Raw genomic sequence first — 22902 nt, forward strand, 5'->3', positions numbered from 1 at the left:
AATTGTATGCTCCCCGGATATTGCAATAAGGTTTTGTAACTTTTGGAGACTTTCTTTCTGTGGGTTTCAGGTGTAATATTATAAAATGGTTTAGCGTTAGCTCGCAGTGCATATAGACAGCTACAATCAAGATTGAGCAAATCTCTCTCACCGTTTTAAAAGGTCTGCATTTCACTGCCAGATATTCCAAATCGGGGGAACAATGTGTTCCAATGATGGCCGTAGCTGTGCACCAGAAGTTGTGGATGTACAGTGCCAGACCTCCACCTCCTCTATTTAGCAGATGCTGCAGTCCTGTCTGCTCGAAACAAGGAGCGTCCCTCCAGCTCCACCACAGCATCCGGGATGTTGTCATCCAACCAAGTTTCAGTTATAATTGCCACACAGCTGTCCATCCTCCGTGAGACGATCCACAGCCGAATCTCATCCATTTTGCTGGTTATTGACCTGGCGTTTGTAAGGAAGAGACTAGGGAGCGCCGGCCTGTGTGGGTTAGCATGTAGCCTAGCACGCAGGCCACTTCTCTTGCCCCTCTTTTGTTTACGATGTCGTCTCCGTTTCCTTGGCCAAAAAGGGGGGATGGTGAGAGCCGTAGTGGTCCGGTGTAACTCTGGTGGAATAAAGTCCGGCTTCGTGGGTGCGTAAAGTTCGTATTGTTTTCCCTATTGTAAGTAGTTCAGCTCTTCCATACTGGATGGTAGCTAGAAAACTGTAGTGACAACAAAACACGAAAGACACAAAAAAGATACGAATAGAGAAACAAAAAGCCAAGAGCCCCGAGCCGCTGCGTACCTATGCCCGCCATCTTGGGTCCTTCAAACAGGTGCAATGAGTAGAGGATAGGAGGGTTTCTTAAAGACAAACTAACAGGTCTGTGAGAGCCAGAATTCTTGCTGGTTGGTAGGTGATCAAATACTTACTTCATGCAATAAAATGGAAATAAATTATTTAAAAATCTAACAATGTGATTTACTGGAATTTTTTTGTAGATTCTGTTTCTCACAGTTGAGGTGTACCTACGATGAAAATTACAGAACTGTCCATTCTCTGTAAGTGGGAAAACTTGAAAAATTGGCAGTGTATCAAATACTTATTTGCCCCACTGTACATATCCCCATGCAATGGGGATATGTACATACATAATCAATTGCTTCCTGCAACCATCAATGAGTTTCTTACATATGTACTGGAATTTTTGGACCACTCTTCCTTTGCCAACTGCTCCAGGTCTCAGATTTGAAGAGTTCCTTCTCCTAACTGCTGTTTTGAGATCTCTCCACAAGTGCTCTATGGGATTTAGATTTGGACTCATTACTGGCCAGCCACCCAGTTTCTGGGTGCTTTCTGACATATGCTTTGGGTCATTGTTCTGCTGTAAGACCCATGACCTCTGATGGAGACCCAACTCTCTGACACTGGGCCGCCCCTATTGCACCCCAGAATTCATTGGTAGTCTTCAGATTTTATAATGCCATATACACAGTTAAGACATCCAGTGCCTGAAGCAGCAAAGAAACCCCAAAACATCAGTGAACCTCCACCATGTCTGACTGTAGGGACAGTGTTCTTTTCTTTGAAAACCATATTTTTTTATCGGAAAACAGTAGAATAATGCATTCTATCAAAAAAGCTTTATTTATTAATTTTATTTCATCTGTCTAAGGGATGTTTTCCCAGAAGGAGTGTGGCTTCCTCAGGTAAGTTTTGGAAAACTTCAATCTGGCTTTTTTATATTTCTGTGACAGCAGTGGGGTTCCTCTGGATCTCCTACCATAGTGTCCCTTGTCATTCAGATGGTGTCAGATAGTGTGAGCTGACACTGTTGCACTCTGTGCCTGTCGGTCAGATTGAATTTGTTTGGAAGTTGATCCAGGGCTCTTTAACCACCCATGGTGACCTAGCCCAATTAAAAGTGAGCCAGTTTCATGGTGCCAGACTTGACCTGAGCTGAGAGTTAGCTGGATAAGCCACTAATCTTGCTTCATGGTAAATACCCCTGGTCACAGCACTTCAAATACACACACATGCACATTCAGTACTAATTAACTAGAATTAACATTCGGTGCATAATTAATTAGATTGGAACTTTTCAGAAAAAGGAGGAAAACCATTTATGAACTACACAAAATAATATATAAAAGTATTGGATGTAATTTGTATTTCATATTTCAATAAAGCTTAAGTGAAAGTTCATTAAGGAAGATCTCTTCCCTCACATTATACTTGTCCATAGTGGGTTGGCATGGGCTATTAATTTTGGATCAATTTCTCTCCATCATCTACATTAAAATTGCTGTCAAATCTCCCTCCACCTTATATCCTGATGTCCCCTTATCTGATCAGTGATTCTTTCTGCCTGTGTTGCTCGAGCCAATCAGTCATTCATCCATTATCTATACTGGTTATCCTGAAGAGGGTCACAGAGGGGTTGTACATTTCTGATGAGTAGTCACCAACTGTGTTAATCTTGTTTGTTTGGTGATGCTTTGCTTTGCTTTTCTCTCTCCTCTATGAGCTCACCCCAACTCGTTGAGACAGTACAACCACTAACCAAGAGCCAGGGTCTGTTTGGAGGTTTCCTCCGTTAAAGGGAGTTTTTCCTCCCCACTGACACCAATTTGCTCAAGAGCGATTTTTGGGGGGTTTCTCTCTATAAGGTCTCTCTGTAAGGTCTATACCTTACTATGCCCTGAAGATTTTCATTATGATTTGGTGTTATACAAATAAAGTGAATTGAATTGCTCCACACCAGCACAGATAATCCAATCTTCATGTGGGCCAACGCCTAATGAAGAAGGTTCACATTGCAGGAGTGTAATTGCCAAAATAAATTATCTGTGTTGGTCAACACAGTAAATTTGGTTATTCTCTTCCATTTGATCTCTCCTATATTAGTAAAAACATGTTTAAATGGCATGAGTGTAATGCAACAGAACAAAAATATGTAACAAACCTTTTAAAGCAGTAATATCTTGTATTAGACTATAAAATGATTATTCCTCCCTTGTATTAAAATCACATGACCAATACAAAACATTTATATAGAATATTGGTTGCATTTTATATATTGCTGCTTTTTGCTGAGTCCATCTCAATGTCACAGAAAGTAGGAGTTACACTGTCAAATCTTTCTTCTCTTCTCTCCATTCTTTGTGAAGTCAAACCCATCTGTCTCATGACCTGACAAAGGCATAGCACAAAGGAGATGTTACTGTAGCAGTTGTCATTGGTGTATAGATTTCAATAATGTTCCCTTGCTGTAGCACCTACTCTGCATTTGAGAAACTTGAATACGTGATAGGAAGTTGTGTCTTCTTTATTTAATATAAGCCTCAAATCCACCTCCCTCCCCCTGTCTTCTGAAATGTACGAAACAGGGTCAGTACAAAACAGCAGGGCAATGAGATCTGATTTTCAGTATTTCAGGGGGAAAAGCTGTGCCATGCAGGTGACTGATTTCAGTAAAAATTAAGCCAACAGAATATTTTATATTTGCTTACCAGTGCACAGGCTGACCATCAGTCCCACAGTGAATGCTATTAAAGCTCCAATGACACTGAAGTAAATGTAGGAAGGAAAGTACAAGTCATCTGTCAGCAGATGTCTGGTGGCAGGAGACAATAGTACAGTGTCAGTATTAGGTTAGGATAGTAATGGAACTTCTACAACAGCTTTTCATATAGATAAAGCATGTTCTGGCCCAAGATTCCTGTTCAGTGGCCTTCACCCTTTGTCTTTTGAATGTGATTACAGCATACTTTTACACTATGTTGAAGAGTATGAAGGCATCTCTGAACAGATTATTTTGTGTGAGAGCAATTACTGTGACTATCTGCAAAATCTTTTGTCTAGCTATGCATGAGACTTTTGTGATGACAGTGTTCCATTCCATTCCAACTTTATTTATAAAGCACTAAAACAACCAAGGTGGACCAAAGTGCTGTACAGTGTAAATAAGAATATACATTAAAAATAAACACAACTTACAAGTACAGATAAAATAAGCACCAATATAAAATATCAAAACGCCAATGATGTCACGATTCGGTTTTGTTGCTTCCTGTCCGGCTTTTATTTTGACATTACTTCCTGTTTTTGTTTCACCTTTAGTTTCGGTCTTTTTACGTTCTTCATCACTCACATTAGTTTCACCTGCTTCGTTATTATGTGCACCTGTTTACACCTCTATTTAGACAGCGTCCTCCCACAAGGACGCTGCCAGATTGTTCTAGACCCCAGCTCTGACTTTCCAGCACTATATTCGGTTTTTGGTATTTGTGTTTCTGACTCGGACTGTTTCATTGGATTACTCTGTTCTGCCTTGCCCTCTTATTTTTGTTTAGTTTGTTCTCTTAATAAAGAGACGGTTTTGTTTTACACTTCCTCGTCTGGCCATTTAATTGAGTTCACAACACTTTTCGGCCGCATTACGCGCGCCGATCAGAATCGGGGTCGATAATAGACAGTGTGACCTACATTTTCTTCAAAATATTATTATGTCCAGTGTTCATTGCAAATCAGTGTCCATAAATCCTCCTAGAAATCATGGAAAAAGATGTTCCATATAACTGGAGGACCGGCCTGAGAATCATCATGTTTTTAAGTTCTTTTTAGGATCAAAGTAATTTGTTAACAGTTGTCTGTACAGCCAATGGCACATTGTTAACAAGAACTGCTAATAGCAAATTCTGCACATTTTTATGGTTTCAGTTTGACAAAATAGGAACAAAAATAAACTAAAAAATGGAAGTGCTCAGATTATAGCCCATAACAAACTAATGGCTTCATGACAACATCACACTTCCTGTTTATATCCCTCAAAGCATTCTAAAAATTTGTATCAAATTATTTATAGTAGTGTTTTATAAATGATTGATTCTACAAATGTTTGTTTATACTTCCCTGGATCCAAGTAGTACAGAATGTGATAGAAGGTTTGTGAATTTCAGTGAGTTAATCTTGTTTACTAACCGACTGTTCTTGTAGAATTCTTATTGTGTTAGTGTCTGACAATCTTGTCATATTGGGTGACAATAGTGTGTGTGTGTGTGTGTGTCTGTCTGTCTGAAATGACACTCTAACTTGAATTTTCCAAAGGGTTACAATTAGGAATAGGTTCTGGGTTAAGGTTAGAACCAACACATAGTGTAAGTATGTACAAACAAATGAAAGAACTAAATGTGTGCATGGCAGATGCATTACCCAGGTGTTCTGTGGAGATAATAAACCAATGTCCTCAAGGGGGCGATACAGGACAAATTAGAATTAAATCAAAGAAGACTTCAAGACAGCATCAGGTACTTGTGTACACTGCAGCCTCATGCATTATACCAACATTTAAAAAGCTATTCTGTGTGTCATTATGCTTCTTTAAAAGGTGATTTCTTTAAGTCAGTGGTAACATGGAAAGTGTCTAAAACAAATATGGTGTAGAAAACAGTTTTGATGTTTTCTTTAAGCAATCAATAAAATAGCGGATGGTAATATACTGAGCTTCCCTATGAATGCTCTCTGATTCTTAGGCACATTTAATTGTGTATTACAGTCAGGACTGCAGAAAAGGTCAATGGTGTGAGCCTGCCCTCCATGGAGGACCTGTACACCTCATGGGTCAAAAGGAGGGCAGAGAGGATCACTGCAGACCCCTCATACCCTGGACACAAGCTGTTTGAACTCCTCCCCTCTGGACAGCGTTACAGGTCACTGTGCACCAAGACAACCAGGCACAGGCACAGTTTCTTCCCCCAGAGCTGTCACTCTGATGAACAACCCAGGACAGTATGACTGGACAATAACCCTCAGTGAAATACCTGCAAATATACCTTGTACAGATTATACAGATCCGTACAGGTCTCTGTTTTTAAGTACTATATTTTTATCCCAATTTATCTCATTTCACAATGAGCATTCCTGTGTCTGTCTACATTGTTTACTGCTTGTTTATACTGTTTATTTTGCATTGTTTGCACTGTTTGTTGCTTGTTAATACATCTTACTTTGTTATATTACACAACCTTATGCTGGTTCATTGTTTGCTTGCCACTTGCATGGGGATATGTATGTACACATTGAGAGCCGATGTACCAAAATCAAATTCCTCGTGTGTCCAACACACCTGGCCAATAAAGCAGATTCTGATTCTTCGGTATTACTGACTGAATTAGCTTCTAATTGTAGCCATTTCTCATTGAGACAGCTTGCACATGCTGATTTCACAACATACTGAAGAAGGTTATACTGTATCTGTTTCTTAATGTAGTTTTATGGTTCAATACAGCCGACTATTATCACAAGATAACAGTCCAGACCTATAAAATGTGATTTTCTCAATACAAGTAACATGTTTCATAACTTATACAACGCAGTTGTTTTTCTACGTTTAAATAGCAGTGCAATCAGTCAGATTCCAGGAAGGAAATCCAGGAATATTAGAACAGAATGTAACAACTGAAAAAAGTGATTTGTAAATCATTTGTGTCCTGTATTATGTTGAAAACAATACAGCAGCACATTTGATGTGATACCTCATGAATTTTATTCTTTGTGCAAAATAAACAGTCAAATGTCAAACTGAAAGGCTTATGCCTTTAATCTGTCCTGTGGCTTTAGCAGCAGTTAAAGAAAATTGCAGTTATTTTTAAGATCAGTTTTTCAAAATCTTTTGGCACAAGCCCACCATTTATTTCTCTCAGTAAATGTCCCCTGTCTGAGTGTGAGTTCAGGGCTTGGAGAGGAACAAAAGATTAAACATGGAATACCATTCATCTCCATTCCATTCCAACTTTATTTATAAAGCACTAAAAACAGCCAAAGTGGACCAAAGTGCTGTACAGTGTAAATAACAATATACATTAAAAATAAACACAACTTACAAGTACAGATAAAATCAACATCAATATAAAATATCAAAATGCCAGAATAAATGAGTTTTCAAAAGGAACTTAAAAACAGGCAATAAAGAGGCTTGCCTGATGGGCAGTCACACATGGATAAATCACTCCATAGCTTGGGGGAAGCAGCCGCAAAGTCACGATCACCCCTAAGCTTGGGCTTTGATCTGGGCACACTCAAAAGTAACTGATTAGCTGACCTCAAAGAACGTGTAGGTGAGTGCCAGTGAAGCAAGTCAGATAAATAGGAAGGTACAAAGCCATGAAGGGATTTAAAAACAAATAATAAAATTTTATAGTGGATCCTAAAATAAACAGGTAACCAGTGCAAGGAAGCCAAAACTGGAGAAATGTGCTCATATTTACTTTTACCTGTTAAAAGACGTGCTGCAGCATTTTGGACCATCTGGAGGCGAGGGATAGAGGACTCGTTAATCACCAGATACAGTGCATTGCAGTAATCCAGTCGGGTGGTGATAAAAGCATGAATCAGTGTCTCAAAGAGCCGTCTAGAGACCACTGATTTTACTTTGGCCAGCTGTCTTAGTTGAAAAAAGCTAGATTTTACGACAGCTGCAATTTGGCAATCAAATTTTAGATCGGGGTCCATCTTAACCCCCAGGTTTGAAATATTTTTCTTGTTATATTGATCTAAAAAGCCCATGTAAATGGAGGGAGACCCAACAGTATCACCAAACACCATCACCTCAGTCTTCTCTTCATTCAGCTTCAAAAAATTAAGTGCGAGCCAAGATTTAATGTTCTCAAAACATTCAAGCAGTGGCCTAACACAAGAACTTGTCTTTTTAACCAGTAAGTAAAGCTGGCTGTCATCTGCATAGCAATGAAAGGAGATGTTTCCTAAGTATGGAGCCAAGTGGGAGGAGGTAAAGAGAAAAAAGAAGGGGTCTAAGAACTGAGCCTTGTGGAACCCCATACAGAAGAGGCTCAGAAGAAGACATAGCATCACCAAGTTTCACACAAAACATTCTATCCTTAAGGTAAGACCGAAACCATTATAAAGCTATACCCCGAATACCCACCCAGTGCTCTAATCGAGAAATAAGTATATTGTGATCTATTGTATCAAAGGCAGCAGTCAAGTCAAGGAGCACTAGAACGACACAGTTCCCCGAGTCAGTGGCAAGAAAAATATCATTTAAGACTTGACTCAGTACTGTGCTGGGTTTTAAACCCTGATTGAAAAATCTCAAGAATATTATGCCCTACCAGAAAAGCCAGTAACTGAGTGTAAACTATCTTCTCAAGAACTTTGGAAAGGAATGGTAGATAGGAGATAGGCCTAAAATTAGCAAGCACTGTGGGATCCAGACCAAGTTTCTTAATTAATGGCTGTACCACTGCATGTTTGAAATTCCTTGGGACCAGCCCAGACGATAAACTACTATTTATAATAGAAAGGGCAACTGGCCCCACAACTGGAAAGACCTCCTTTAAAAGACTAGGAGGAATAGCATCTTTTGGAGAGCCAGAGGGATTCAAAAACCCAACATCTCCTAGTGTTGATTAACCAGCTGGTCACTTCAGTCCAGAGTGCAGGATTGTGGCATTTGAGACTTATCCACCTGGAGCTTTTCATCTAACCCCATCATAGACTTAGACTTAGGCAGACTTTATTGTCATTCAGATATGTAAGTGTACATAGAACAAAATTTCTTTGCATTAGCTCAGCACAATATTAAAATACATATACAACATTTAAAATATACAGCATTAGACAAGCAATGCATAAAAGTGGGTATGGTGATTGCAAATACTTATTCAGTTATTTTAGCAGCATGCCGAGTACAATATAACATACAATATATTCCATAAGACCAAAAGAACAAGTTCAGCAGTGCAAGAGTGATTTTAGTATTTGAAGTAATGCAAATCTATAGTATTAGCAATAGAGCAAATAGTCTGTAAATTTGTGAAGTGGCAGAACAGTTGTTTAACCAGTGTGCAGGAATTTACATACAGCATATTATAAAATGCAGTAGTAAAAAGAACTTGTGGAGTTCACAATAGTGCAAAAGTTGTTCATATCTAATAAATAATTGAACAAGTATGAAGTAGAGAGCAGCATACTTCCAGACTATAAAGATCAGGATGTTCAAGTATGTCAAGTAAAAATACAGTAGCAATGCAGTGGGGGTCTAAAATGACTGTCCCAAATGCATAGGACAGTATAGTATTCCAGTAATGCATACTGAGGTACTGTAGTAAAGAGTTGAGTATAATGTCCATTAAGAGTTCAGCAGTCTGATGGCCTGGGGGGAAAAAACTGTTACAAAACTAGTTGGTCCTGCACTGAATGCTGCATTAGGGATGGGTGTATCAATACTTCGATACCCACTGTTCGATATTTTGGAGTCGATACTTTTTAAAATATCACGATACCACTGTGCTACAAAACATACAATTTGTTTTTACTTCTGTTGGGAAAATGCTGTGTTATGGCTTGTTTGAATGCTCAAGAAGATGTTATACATTTGTATGTGCAGGTGTTTTTGTTTAGAGCAGATGATGTATTCATGCTTGAGCTGATCCACATAGTTCTCACAAATACCAGACCAAAAAACCCAGACCACGAGTATGCAGAAAAGTTTGTGATGGCACCCAGCTCTGTCTGGTAGACAGGGACTGATAACAGGGATTGAATTCTTGAACTGCCACATTACCAACTTGACTGTATAAATAGGCTTAGTTGAGACTGCCTCTCTGAGCATTGTTTTCATTCAACTGAACAGTATGTATTGAATGCTCCCTTGCTGCAAGTATTAAAATCCTTATATAAAGAAAATCGGCCTCGGTCTACTCAGTCCGTTTATTTATGATAAAATAACTCTTCTGAGAGGTTTAGGTATGAAATTTATGTGTGAAAACCAACTCGGGCATATTTTAGATGATCTTCCATGTCACATGATTATGGTAGCAGCCTATCAGATGTCAAATTCGAAGGCTTACTGCGCAGCCTCAGTCAAGCACTGCCTTAGTCCTCACTCTGCTGCTCAGACTGAATTCAGTCAGCAGCACCGCGGTGTAGCAGCATGGATGACTGAGAGCGAAAAAGAAGTGTAGTGTGGTGCTATATTTCACCCACGACCAAAGGTAATGCAATGTGCTCCACCTGCAATAAAGTGGTGCCACATAGCAGCAACACTAGCAACCTCTTTAAGCATTTAAAGACAGCGCACCCTGACACTTTTAAAGAGGCTGAACATCGCCATTAGTGTTGTCACGATACCAACATTTTGGTACCGGTACCGGTACCAAAATGTATTTCGATACTTTCGATACTTTCGATACTTTTGGATAGTTTTTCAGACAAAAAGAGAAGGCAAAAATGTCATTACTGACTTTATTTTAATAGAAAATCTTAGAATAACATCAAAATAAAATTCAAAATACTAGGCTTTTCTTATTGCACTCAAAAAAGATTTTTTTTAGAACAGTCAGTGTGAGTAAATAAAGCCGGCGGCGCTGCAAGTACCGGTACCGTCCAAATGCAGTATAGTACCATTTTAAATGCCTCAGTACCGCGGTACCATACTAGTACCGGTATATCGTGCAACACTAATCGCCATGAAGACAACCAGCAAGCCTCAAAGTCCCCTGCACCACCTGCTGTCTGTCAGAAGACATTGCAGGAGAGTTTAATGAAAGGCAAAGAATATCCCGGTACAGGTAATAGTGAATGTGTTATAAGTGATTTAAAAATTGAACGAACCATTATTCTATTAAACTACCCAAAATATGCAACTGAGCTGCGTTAATCTTGGATGAAGCCATGTTCACCACTCTTTCATTTAGCTCATATGCTTGGACTGTATGTATCAGAAAATAATGACAGTTTTGCTTCTAGAATGTTATTCATAGAAGTAATTTTCCTTTAAGGGGCAAAAGGTATTGGTATCCGTATTGGTATCGATGGAAAAAGTACCATAAACTAATGGTGTTGTATCGAAAGGAAAAATGTTGGTACCCCTATGCTGCATAACCTCTTTCCAGAGGCCAACAGGGAGAACAGCCCATGGTAGGGGTGTGAGGAGTCACTGATGATGTCTCTGGCTCGGGACAAGCAGTGCTTTGCAATGACCTGAATGAAAGGAATAAAGGCTTCAGCACCCTCTTGTGTAACTGGGGATGCTGAAGCCCAGGGGTCCCAGTTTGTCTACCAGATGCTGTGGAATGATGGTATTAAACGCTGAACTAAAGTCCAGGAACAGCATCTACACGAGTGTTCTTCTCCTCCAGGTGTGCAAGGCTCAGGTGCAGAGTGGAAGAGATGGCGTCCTCTAATATGTTTGCTCCCCTGGTTGCAAAATCCACATACTGGTAGAAATGTTGGAGAACTGTTTTCATGTTGGCCTGATTAAAATCTCCAGCAACAATGAAAATGCCCTCAGTGTGAACTGATTGCAGCTCACTGATAGTCTGGTAGAGAACACTCATAGCCTCCTTTGTGTTAGTGCTGGGGGGCATGTACACAGCAAAAATGATAACTAAAGTAAACTCCCTGGGCAGATAGAATGGCCTACAATTTACAGTCAAAAGCTCAATGTCCGGTGAGCAATGGCTTGAGACAATCCTAGCATTATTACACCAGTTGTTATTGATGTAAATACACAAACCACCCCTCGGGATTTACCACTGAGTGCACAGCTCCTGGCAGCATGAAATGGAGCTAGCCCCTTGATGCTAACAGCATTGTTCAGGTTTGTTGACTAAAGCCATGTTTCTGTCAGAATTATGGCACAGCAGATCATCTCATTTAGATGTTAATTCCAACTGCAGATGATCTATTTTGTTCTCCAGGGAATGAACATTGGAGAGGAAGAGGGATGGAAGCAGGATTTTGCAGGGGTTAGCTTTTAGCTTAGCTAGCATCATCTGTTTCCTACTAAATAGTCACAGCAGTCTTATTCAATTCACTCATTCATCATATTCTGTTGCACACTTACATGCCATTGCTGTTCTGTACTGTGACTGTGGTGGTGCTTGGTTGTGTTGGCAGAGCAGTGGCGGTCCAGTTGAGGCTGTCTGCAGTGGTGAAGTTACAGCCCTTAGTAGTCAGTGACAGAGGTTGGGTCATTGCAGGAGGGGAAGGGTATATCTGGGCTCCGATGCACACACTTAGGGACACGATCAACCCTGATATTAGACCTGACAAAGCTCCCTGCAGAAAAACTGTATATCATGAAACTCCCTCACAAGCAAAATACAGAGAGACAACTTTTTGCACAGCAGTGATGGAATTTTAAAAAGGTGGCCAGCAAGTGAGCAAGGGCAATCTATAAATTGATTGAAAATAAATTGATTGAAAAAAAAAGCAATTGCGAATTATAATTTTAGTTATCCTTTATTCAGGATTAAACAATATTTGAATCAAAATCTGCAGGATTGTTTGCTTATGCATCCAGGCCACTGTCAGTTATGAAATTCTGCTTAGATGGTTGTTTATAGATAAATTTGACACTAGGTTTTCAGGAGCTTTTATGGTACCAAACTGTTTTTGTTTGCAGCTTCACAAGTGCTTAATGTATATTTGCTTTTTAAAAAAAAATCTTCTATATAATTTTTCATACCAAAATGAGCAACAGAAAACTGTCGTGGTTTGGCTTCATTTCCTGTTCTGACAGCTTTTATTTTGGTTAGATGTCCTGCCCTGTGTCACCTCTTCTGCCCCAGCTTTACACCAGTACACAATCACCAATCATTGTTTGCACTTGTAGCTCATTAACAAATGGTCTATAGCCCTTATATACCTCCTCCTTTCCCTCAGTCTCTCGATGGTCCATTGATGATACTCACTCCGGTTCACAAAACTTACCACACCTGGCCTTTCTTGCTCTGTTCTTTGGCAGTGATGACACTGTCGCCATTCCTATCCCATCTCCTGCCTGAACTGTCTTGCCTGTGAGTTCCTGACTCTCCAGAGATGCTGCCGCACTCCTGTCCTGCACTATGTGCTGAGAACCAGCGATGCTGCCACACCTCAGCCTTAACATACTTAGTGAGTTCCTGAATCTCCAGTGACGCTATTGCACTCCTGTCCTGCATTATGTGCTGTGTACAAGCAACACTGCCAACAACTCTGCCTTACTCAACTTAGCTGTCAGTTCCTGAATCTTCAGTATTACTGTTGCACTCCTGTCCTGCACAACGTGCTGTGAACCAGTGACGCTGCCACACCTCAGCCTTAATCAGCTTACCTGTGAGTTCCTGAATCTCCAGCAACACTGTCACTAGTCCTGCCTTGCATTACCTGCTGCATGTTCCTGATCTACAAGCGACACTGCCATCTCCTCTGCCTCACCCAATGTCCTCGTGTGTCCCTGAATCTCCTGCGGCACAGTCACTATTCCTGTCCTGCATTACTTCCTGTGTGTTCCGGACCACACCTGCCTAACTCTACTTACCTGTGAGCTCCCGACCATTTAGCGATGCCGTCGCCATACCTGTCCAGATCTACTTGCCTGTCAATCCCTGGCTTCCCAGTGACACGGCCATCCAGCCTGCCCAGCTCACTTACCTGTGGATTTCAGGCTCCTAATCTACGTTGATGCTTCCCCCTGCCTGCTCAACTCACCTGTATGCTCCTGGGTCTCTGGCTACACCAATGAATCACCTGCCTGCTCAACTCACCTGTGTGATCCTGGCACCAACACTATGGCTACATCTCTCCCGCCTACTTGACTCACCTGTGTGTTAACAGATTTTCTACTACTCCAACACCGTTCCTACCTGCACGACTAAACTGTTTGTTCCTCATCATGTCCTGGACTGCGACTGACCAGGGCTCACCCTCAGTTGCTATTTTTGGATCTTGTACTCCTTATTTAAAATACAAACTTTCTAAACCATCGTACTAGCCTGGGTCTCCATTTTGGGTCCTAGTCCAGTGTGAGAATCATAACACAAAGTTATTTATTTGCAAATTGAAATTCTGGATTAATCTCTGTTTAAAATTAGCATAACTTAAAGAACACACAAGAAAAAGCAGAAGCTTTAGTTAAATGAGGACAAACTTACTTTAGAATTAGCAAATGGACAAAGGATTCCCAATGTGAACACACCAAATAAAGGACCTCCAGTGACCCCAAAGATGGTGACACCTGTCTGTTTGGAGAGACATACCATACAGTTTTGCTTCAAAAACACAATATGACCTCACCACCTATCCCAGCATGGTAAAAAACAGTTTAGCAATTACACTGCATACCATAAAGTTCTCAAATGAACAATAAATACATCATTCCTTATACTGTTTGTCTATGGACCGATATGCTTGCATATTAACTGATCTACTCTACCTGCATCATCCCTCCCATAACTGAGGCCAGTCCAGCCATGGAGATGCATAGCATCCCAAATAAGAAACCTGCAAACAACATTGTGTCAGAAATGAAGATTTTAATCCTATTTACTTTAAGTTACAGCCTCAGTCACACACCAAATAATTCAGCTGACATAGAGTCTAGACTTTAAACAGGGACTCACTCAGTCCTTTAGAGGCCCAGGATAGCTGTTTCTCAGACATATTAGTGTATGGTTTGATTAGGTCCTCTAGTGTCACTGCAGCCAGTGCATTGACGATGGAAGACATTGTACTAGGGGTGAAATGGCAACAAAATCACAAAAAAGCTACCAACAACCATCATATTTATGCATGTTTTTAACAGTCAATGCCACTTTTAAGTATTGAAGTTGGGTCTGAGGAGTATAGTTGTCATGTTGAGTATAAACCTTAGAGAGCCACTATATACTGCTGCAAAAAATAGCCCTGGCAGGCCAGGAGTGCTTGTCATGATGTCCACCACCAGGTATGGCATCAGCTGTAGTGATGGGATGACAAGGGATTAACATACATGATAGGGAGTTCTTGGAAGCTCACAAATTAGGATACATTAAATGTTTTTGTTAAAACATTAAGGACCTTATTACTGGACTATACTTTACCTGATCAGAAGCAGAGACCAGTCCAGCTGTCCATGGGTCACAGTTCTTATAGAAAGAATAGAGGCTCATTCCTGCAAACACTGAGCACACCATGAAGAAACACAGACCTAATAGGCTCATGCACATTGCTCTGGAAAAAAGAAACACAGCAGTATAAACAAAGGTGGAATCCAAAGACACAAACCTGTAAAAGCATATAATAGCAAGGAGGATAAACAGCATCTGTTATCACTAGATATTGATATAATTTTACTTATCAAAAAGAATTGGACAAATTTACAAATTTGGCACCTCCCACATGAGAGTATAAAAACCAACTTCTGCTTAATTCATAAAACAAAACTCCAGCCATTATACAATACTACAAAACACAACACAATTTGGTGTCCAAATAAATTCTTCTTTATCATATGTGACTCACACTCTGGCATGAGTGATGGTTTTGCAGGAGACATATCTCTGAACCTGGGCCTGGTTGGTCCCATAGACAGCAATCCAACCAACTGCCCCGCCGATAACTATGGTCCAAAAAGTGTATCTCCTTAGAGGGTTTATGTCAAAGCTGTTGACAGACAGTAAGCAAATTTCCAGTTCAGTTGAATTGCCACACACACAAAATCTTCCATCCTGATATGCAAGGTTTGAATCAAACTGTTATTTCTTCTCTTGGTGTCCTCAGCACATTAATATTTTTTTTATTTTAATATTTTATCTTTTTTTTTTCATACTCACTCCCAAAAGTTAAGTCTCCCTCCTTGCTGTGCATCCAAAATGATGGGGAGGATCCCTCCTTTTAAGATCACACACTTGATTATAACAGACATGTAGCCTGCAAGCATTACTCCAACCTAGAAGAAAAAGTGGGTGACATGTTTGGTCTGGTTACAACATGTAATCAGGTTCAGGTCCTAATGTTCGATCTAATTATAACAGTTTGTTCTAATTATGCAAAATCCAGCTGAAGTGTAAAGACTTGTCTGATTTCTCTGAACTATATTTCTTGTGGTAGTCTACAGCTGCTGTATAAGAAACACTAGCGTACAGTACAGTATAAAGACTGAAAAATGGTCAGTTCTACCATAGCAACATCTCTTTGTGTATTTTTTACATCCAGAAGCCTACCTGAAACACATCTGTCCACACCACGGCCTTCAGTCCACCCTGTTACAATATTGATCAAAAAAAAGGTGTTGGGTAAGTATTAGGGATGGGACAATATGTATTGTTTTGTCTAGCGATATATATCGTGTAGTCTCCATATACCAGTAACTTCATATTTTTTGTAAGCACAAGTCAATATGTTTGGTTGTTCTCTACATAATCAAACCAGTACTCCAAAAAGAGGACAAAATGAATAAAGTACAAGTATTGCATAGATAGTCATACATTGTTGTGACTGAATTTTTTTTATTGTATCATGATTGAATTAAAATGTACACACCATTTCGTGCTTCGAATCGTACCAAGAAAAAGTCATATTGTCCCATCCCTAGTAATTATATCATTTCAAATACAGATATCTAAAGCAGATGTCAAGCACAGTAACCAGTCAGGAGTGCTCACCTTACCTGAGAGAGCTATTTAGGCTTACGGCTGAGGATAATGAGCTGGGAAGCGAGATTTGACCAATTTATTAAAACAATGGCAACATTTAAAAGATTTAAATAAAGCTCAGAATAGTTCCTATTGCCAGAGTTTATGTATAACTATTAGTAAACTATTATTAATGTGCTTCTGACAGGCAAATCAATTTTCCTTTTGATATAATACAATTAATAAATGAAATAAATCATGTATAGCTTATAAAGTCATTATTGGTCATTATTGGAAGGAAGATGGACCCCTAAAACTTAGACAAATTTGATTTCTTGTTAGTAAAGGTGTTTGTACAATACTTTTAAAAGTGCTTTAAAAGCATATTGCAATTTGATTATGACAGAATTCATGTGTAATTCACACTCATCTTCAACAGGTCCACCAACATCCCAGTCCCCAAGAAAACCCCCATCAGTGGATTGAACGACTACAAACCTGTTGCCCTGATATCTGTAGTTATGAAGTCCTTTGAGTGACTAGTGTTGGCCCACCTGAAGGACAGTGTAGACCCCCTGCTGGACCCCCTGCAATTTGCCTAACGGGCTAACTGGTCAGTGGACGATGCAGTGAACATGACACTGCATTACATCCTGCAACACCTTGACTATGCACGGGCCCTCTTTGTGGACTTCAGCTCGGCATTCAACACCATCATCCTGGACATCCTCCACTCCAAACTGACCCAGCTCACTGTGCCTGCCCCCACCTGTCAGTGGATTACTAGCTTTCTGACAGACAGGAAGCAGCAGGTGAGGCTGGGGAAAACCACATCCACCACCCGGACAATAAGCACAGGCGACCCCCAGGGATGTGTGCTCTCCCCTCTGTTGTTTTTACTCTACACCAACGACTGCACCTCAAAGGACCCCTCTGTCAAGCTCCTAAAGTTTGCTGATGATACAACGGTCATTGGTCTCATCCGAGACAGTGACGAGTCAGCTTATAGATGGAGGGTTGAACAACTGGTCCTATGGTGTACTCACATCAACCTAGAGCTGAACATGCTCAAAACAATGGAGATGACAGTGGACTTGGCAGCACTGTATCAGCAGTAAAGTCCTACAAGTTCCCGGGCTCCACTCTCTCCCAGGACCTGAAGTGGGCATCCAACATCAGGACCATCATCAAGAAGGCACCGCAGAGGATGTACTTCCTGTGCCAGCTCAGGAAGTTCAGCCTGCCTCAGGAGCTGCTGATACAGTTTTACAGAGGAATCATCGAGTCTGTTCTCTGCACCTCCATCACTGTCTGGTTTGGCTCAGTTACCAAACAGGACAAGTACAGACTTCAGTGAACAGTCAGGACTGCAGAAAAGGTCATTGGTGCAAGCCTCCTCTCCACAGAGGACCTGTACATCTCATGGGTCAGAAGGAGGGCAGAGAAGATTTCTGCAGACCCCTCACACCCTGGACACAATCTGTTCGAACTCCTCCCCTCTGGACAACCCAGGCACAAGGACAGTTTCTTCCCCCGGGCCATCACTCTGATTAACACTTATCTCACGACATTATGACTGAACAATAACCCTCAGTGCAATACCTGTAAATATACCTTATACATATCAATCCGTTGAATCCAGACTGTGTATATAGTACTTTATTTTTATTCCTAATGCACATTCCTTTGCTTGATTGCACATTACTTCTTTACTTCTGTTCTCAGCCTTACATTGTTTACTTGACCACTGCTGCCTTACATAAGGACATGTACATATGCATTGAGAGCCGCTGTACCAGAGTCAAATTCCTTGTGTGTCCAACACACCTGGCCAATAAAGCCGATTCTGATTCTAACTGATTTATTTACTAACCAATGTGCAGTAGAGAGTACAGACAGTGCCTGCTGAAATAATTCCACTCCACAGATCCATATCAGTAACTGCAAAGAGTGAGAGAAGAGGGTGTTGCACAGCAATGACGCACAACCAAACAGTTTTAAGTACCTTCACGTAAGAGACTGATGTGAATTGTGAACCTGACTGACCGTACCTTGATTTAAAGCTAGAGCTGGGCCATAAATGATGATTCCAGTGAAGAGGATCTTGAACAGGAAAAGATATAAGAAAATATATCAACATAAATGAGCATCAGATGAAAAACTGAGGTTTGACCGATGGAAGTTAAAACCATGTCATGTGTTGACTGCCTTCTTACTCACTGTTTGAACCATGAAGAGCACAGTTCCCATCAGACGGGTTGCTTTGTTGAAACGAAGCTCCAGGTACTTGGAGGAGACATGACAGAAAAACACAGACATTGTAACATTTCTACTTGCTACTAATTATAACTGAACCCTATGTATTTATATACCATTAGATTACAGGAAGGCATGTTGTTTTGAAGTCTGCAGTCATCCCAGGATCAGTGGTAAAACATTAAATACTCAAGTACTGAACTAAAGATTTGGTGTTCTGCCCTGTATTCTGAGAATGCTAAAATAGAAAATAAAGTGTATAGCAATAACTGCTGACATTCAGGAAATGTTTTATTGCAGCGACCACTGGTTGGATTTACTGACCTTGGAGCTACTTGAAAGGGAGTGATGTTTCCACTACTTGGTGGGACTTAAGGGTAAGTTTAAAAAAACACGTTGCATGTCTGTTAATGCCTTGTTTCTGTAACGTTAGAGAGAATTGTTGTAAGGCTGGAGAAGTTACTGTGTCTGCATTATGCCAGTTAAAATATGTGGTTTCTCAATTACCCACTTTGTTTAGAGTGTTACAAATCTCTTTTCATCGATACATATACCGTTGTTTACCTATCTATGGAGGAGAAATTCAAATCAATTAATGCCGTTGTGGTTTGTTGTGCTGTCCACTTTTGACACACCACCACCAATAGGAGTTGTGCACGTTCACAAACTATTCTCTTCTTTTTAGGAAAAGGTTCTCTGGTTTTATTGTTCTGAAATAATAAGATATTGTTCTGAAATAAGATTATATATTAAATGGTTGGAAACAAGCATGCCATGGCCACTTTAATCTTAGTCTTAATTCAGGGTTTGTTCCAGCTGCATTTAAGCAGGCTACAGTTATCTACTATTCTGTTGCAATCTTTTATTGAGGAAAACGGTATCTATGAAAAATTCCAGTCTCATTTTAGACTACAACACAGTACTGAATTTGCATTGCTGAAAGTCTAATGATCTCCTCCTGACAATTGATTCTGGTGACTCAGCCCTTTTGGTGCTTTTAGACAGCTGCATTTGGTACTTTAGACCATTAGATACTTGTCTCTCGGCTGAACCAGTGGGTGGGGCTTAGGCTCCGAGATGGTTCCAGTCTTATTTAACTGACGGAAGCTTTTCTGTAAAGCATTCATCTTCAAAGCCCACACAGTTCCTTGCCTCAAGCTATGTGCAGCAGTGCTGTCAGCTGAAATGGCAGAGTTGATACTAGATGAGGGGGATCACATACCAGATGCCATTCTACTCTGATGCAAAGTTGTTCTTGGGTACATTTTCAATCAGTCCAATCACTTCTTTGTCTATGCCCATAATCAAGTTCAACATATTCATCAGACAACATCAACAGAACAGTGCCATTATGTACTTACAGATCAGAACCCAGCTGATATTGCAAAAAGATCAATACCTGGAGAAAGGCTCACCAACAGTGTGTAATTTAGTGGACCATCTTTCCACCAAAAACCCCTGGTCCTGAAAAGTATGAGACCTATGAGCTTGTCAATCCTGAACTTGACTCTGAAATTAAGTCACAAGTAACCACTCCTGCTATGCACACTAAGGAGGAGAAACTGGGATCAGAGTGATTTGAGTGCTTCTGCACCTGGGATTCTCTCATGAGAGCCATTGCATTCTTGGTCCATTAAGCTCATTCCCACAAGTTGGACTCCAATAGCACTTTTCAGAAATGCAAAGGATTGCATCAGTGCAACAGACTCTATATGCCAAGATATGGAAGTGGTCAGAAGAATCATTATTTCAACTATTCATAAAGATGCTTATCCAGTGGAGTTTGTTACATTGTGGGAGAAGAAAGACATCTCTAAAACCTGCTCACTTTTGAGTCTTGACCATCTCATGGATGATGGTCTCATCCAGATTGGTGCACTTTTGAATCATTCTTCACTGGACTCAGTGGTTAAGAGCCCAGTCTTTCTTCCAGTGCAGAGCCACATCACAAAGTTGGTGTGGCACTATCATGAGGAAGGCAGGGAAGAAGCTTATAAGTTCAGTGATACATCACTGTTGTCATATGTCACAAGCTAAGAGGGAAGACAGAAGAACAAAAGACGTCAGATATTCCTCCACAATGTCTAAGTACTTCGATAGAGAGTCTCCATTCTGGATAAAAAATGAACACATAAAAACACACAGGATTAGGAGCAGTAGACGGCAAGCCGTGCACAATGGCGCCATCTTGCACACTCCTCCTCTGTTGACAGGCTCCTACTTCAGCTCCCATTATCTATGTGGGACTAGATGTTTTTGGTCCTTGGATGGTCATCACAACACACAAGAAGAGGTGCAGCACAGAACAAGCAAAGGGCCATACAGTACACTTAACATCTATGAGTACCAGAGCAGTACATATTGAAGTTGTAGAATCCATGGATTCTGCCAGCTGCATCAATGCACTGCAGAGGTTGTTTGCTGTAAGAGAACAAGCAAAACAGCTTTGATCGGATTGGGGAACCAATTTCATTGGAGCCAATATGGAATTGACAAGAACAAGAACAAGAGCACCCTGAGCTACCCCGATGAAAATGGTTGTATATGGGAATTTAATCAAGCACATGCATCATACATGGGAGATGCATGAGATTGTATGATGTGTTGCCCATAGGATTCTTGACTCCATGTTACTGTAAAATAAGGGTTTTCCCTTAACCCATGATGTGCTGTGTACTCTGCTCATGGAAGTATCAGCAACCATCAACTTGTTAGGTATTTTTAGTCAGATAGATATTGGTTAGGTACTTGTTGTATTAGAAATGTTTTTAGTGTAGACAGGATGTCTAGCTCAGGCTGTTAAATGCTTACTCATTTTCATGAGTTACTCCAGGTTGTTTATGGTCAAGGATAACTAGATAGAGAGTATATGACGTGTTTAATCATAATCATAATATCTTCTTATGCCTAATGTCAGGACATGTCACTGAATGTCCTGTTTTTAGATACACACCACTTAATCAACACACACACACACACACACACTCACATTGATTTTCTTCATGTTTTGACTATTGCTATGGCCAGCTGCACGGCTGGCACCAGAGACGTCACGGTTTGACGTCCCTGTGTAGAATGGGGTTAGCCCAAAACAGATATAATGTATAGGCCTGTTGGGTTCGGGGTCTTTCATCTTCCAGCTGCCTGCGTGCATGTTGGGGGTGCAAGATACCTGAGCGTGTAATGTTAACTTTTACCTGTGTTCATTGAATAAATCAGCACTGTATTGAAGTTACTTGGACTGCCTCGTCTCTCAGAATTAGCGTGGTACAAGAACTGGAAAGACTTCAAACTCAAGACCTCAATCCCTCTGTCCTGTGATCCTGACTCTCCATTTCTGCTGACCCCTGCTGTACTTCTTACTCAGAAACCTGGGATTCATCCACCACCTGTTTCTTCAGGCAACAGTGAAAACAAGTCCAACCATGGGCAAATATGTTTTGGACCCACTAGAGGGATGAGTATCTCACCACTCTCCAACCAAGATACAAATGGAAAAGAAGCCATCAAAATCTGCAATGTGGAGATGTGGTACTCTTGAAAGACAAGAGGTCCCATCAAAAAGAATGGTTCGTGGGATTGGTTACTGCCACCTCTCCCAGCAAATGACAGCATGGTCCGAAAGATAGAAGTATGGATAACATCTCAAGGCACTCCCAAGCCCTTCTTAAGGTCAATATCTCATATCATCCTTATCTTGTCAAAAGGGGACTGAACATCAGGGATGGATGTTTGAACTGAGTTTGTTATGGCATCTAGAGATACCAGGTGGGGGGGTGTTTATTCTCATGATACTAAAGTAGAAAAGAAAATTTATAGTTAATGCTATATTTAGTTTACTCTTTGTGCTAGTTAAGTTCTATATTTAAAAAGGTCATAAGTGGAGTCACATGGGAAACATAGTAATGAGAGCTCATTCAGCCCACTCTTTAGCTTCATCATCATATTGCATGGTTGGTTCAATTGCTAGCCATCCTTTTCTTGCAGCCCACAGAAGCCATCAGTTGTGTTTACTGTTTTATACTTGTAAGACATTTATATTACTTAGCTCCGTGCTTTTTTTGTGTATTTTTTTGTAAACTAATGTTATTGGTTTGTGTTATGTAAAGTTACCCATGTGGTCAGCAGTTATGCTAGGGTTGGGACTTCAAGAACATGTAAATTCTTCTAAAAGAATTGTTTCCTTTATTTTTATTTTATACAGATTCACTCAGTTTCATGTTTGTCACATACATAACATAAATAAAGGAGCAACAAT

General features: G+C 40.4%; 1 protein-coding gene across 1 annotated transcript in view; it reads right to left on the bottom strand.

Moving 5' to 3' along the window:
• Window positions 1-13887: 13887 nt before the first annotated feature.
• slc5a8 (solute carrier family 5 member 8) overlaps window positions 13888-22902 on the bottom strand; it is a 52992-nt gene continuing 43977 nt past the window's right edge. The window contains exons 3-13 of the mRNA XM_020619189.1: window positions 18609-18674; window positions 18440-18491; window positions 18262-18329; window positions 15978-16016; window positions 15588-15703; window positions 15277-15417; window positions 14856-14985; window positions 14643-14731; window positions 14397-14506; window positions 14210-14277; window positions 13888-14015 (exon numbers count right to left, since the gene is read on the bottom strand). Coding sequence (XP_020474845.1) covers window positions 13905-14015; window positions 14210-14277; window positions 14397-14506; window positions 14643-14731; window positions 14856-14985; window positions 15277-15417; window positions 15588-15703; window positions 15978-16016; window positions 18262-18329; window positions 18440-18491; window positions 18609-18674 — 990 coding nt within the window. The 3' untranslated portion in view covers window positions 13888-13904. The remainder of the gene's footprint in view (window positions 14016-14209; window positions 14278-14396; window positions 14507-14642; window positions 14732-14855; window positions 14986-15276; window positions 15418-15587; window positions 15704-15977; window positions 16017-18261; window positions 18330-18439; window positions 18492-18608; window positions 18675-22902) is intronic.

This window comes from Monopterus albus, unplaced genomic scaffold, assembly GCF_001952655.1.
Source record: "Monopterus albus unplaced genomic scaffold, M_albus_1.0 scaffold216.1, whole genome shotgun sequence".
Classification (NCBI taxonomy): Eukaryota; Metazoa; Chordata; class Actinopteri; order Synbranchiformes; family Synbranchidae; genus Monopterus; species Monopterus albus.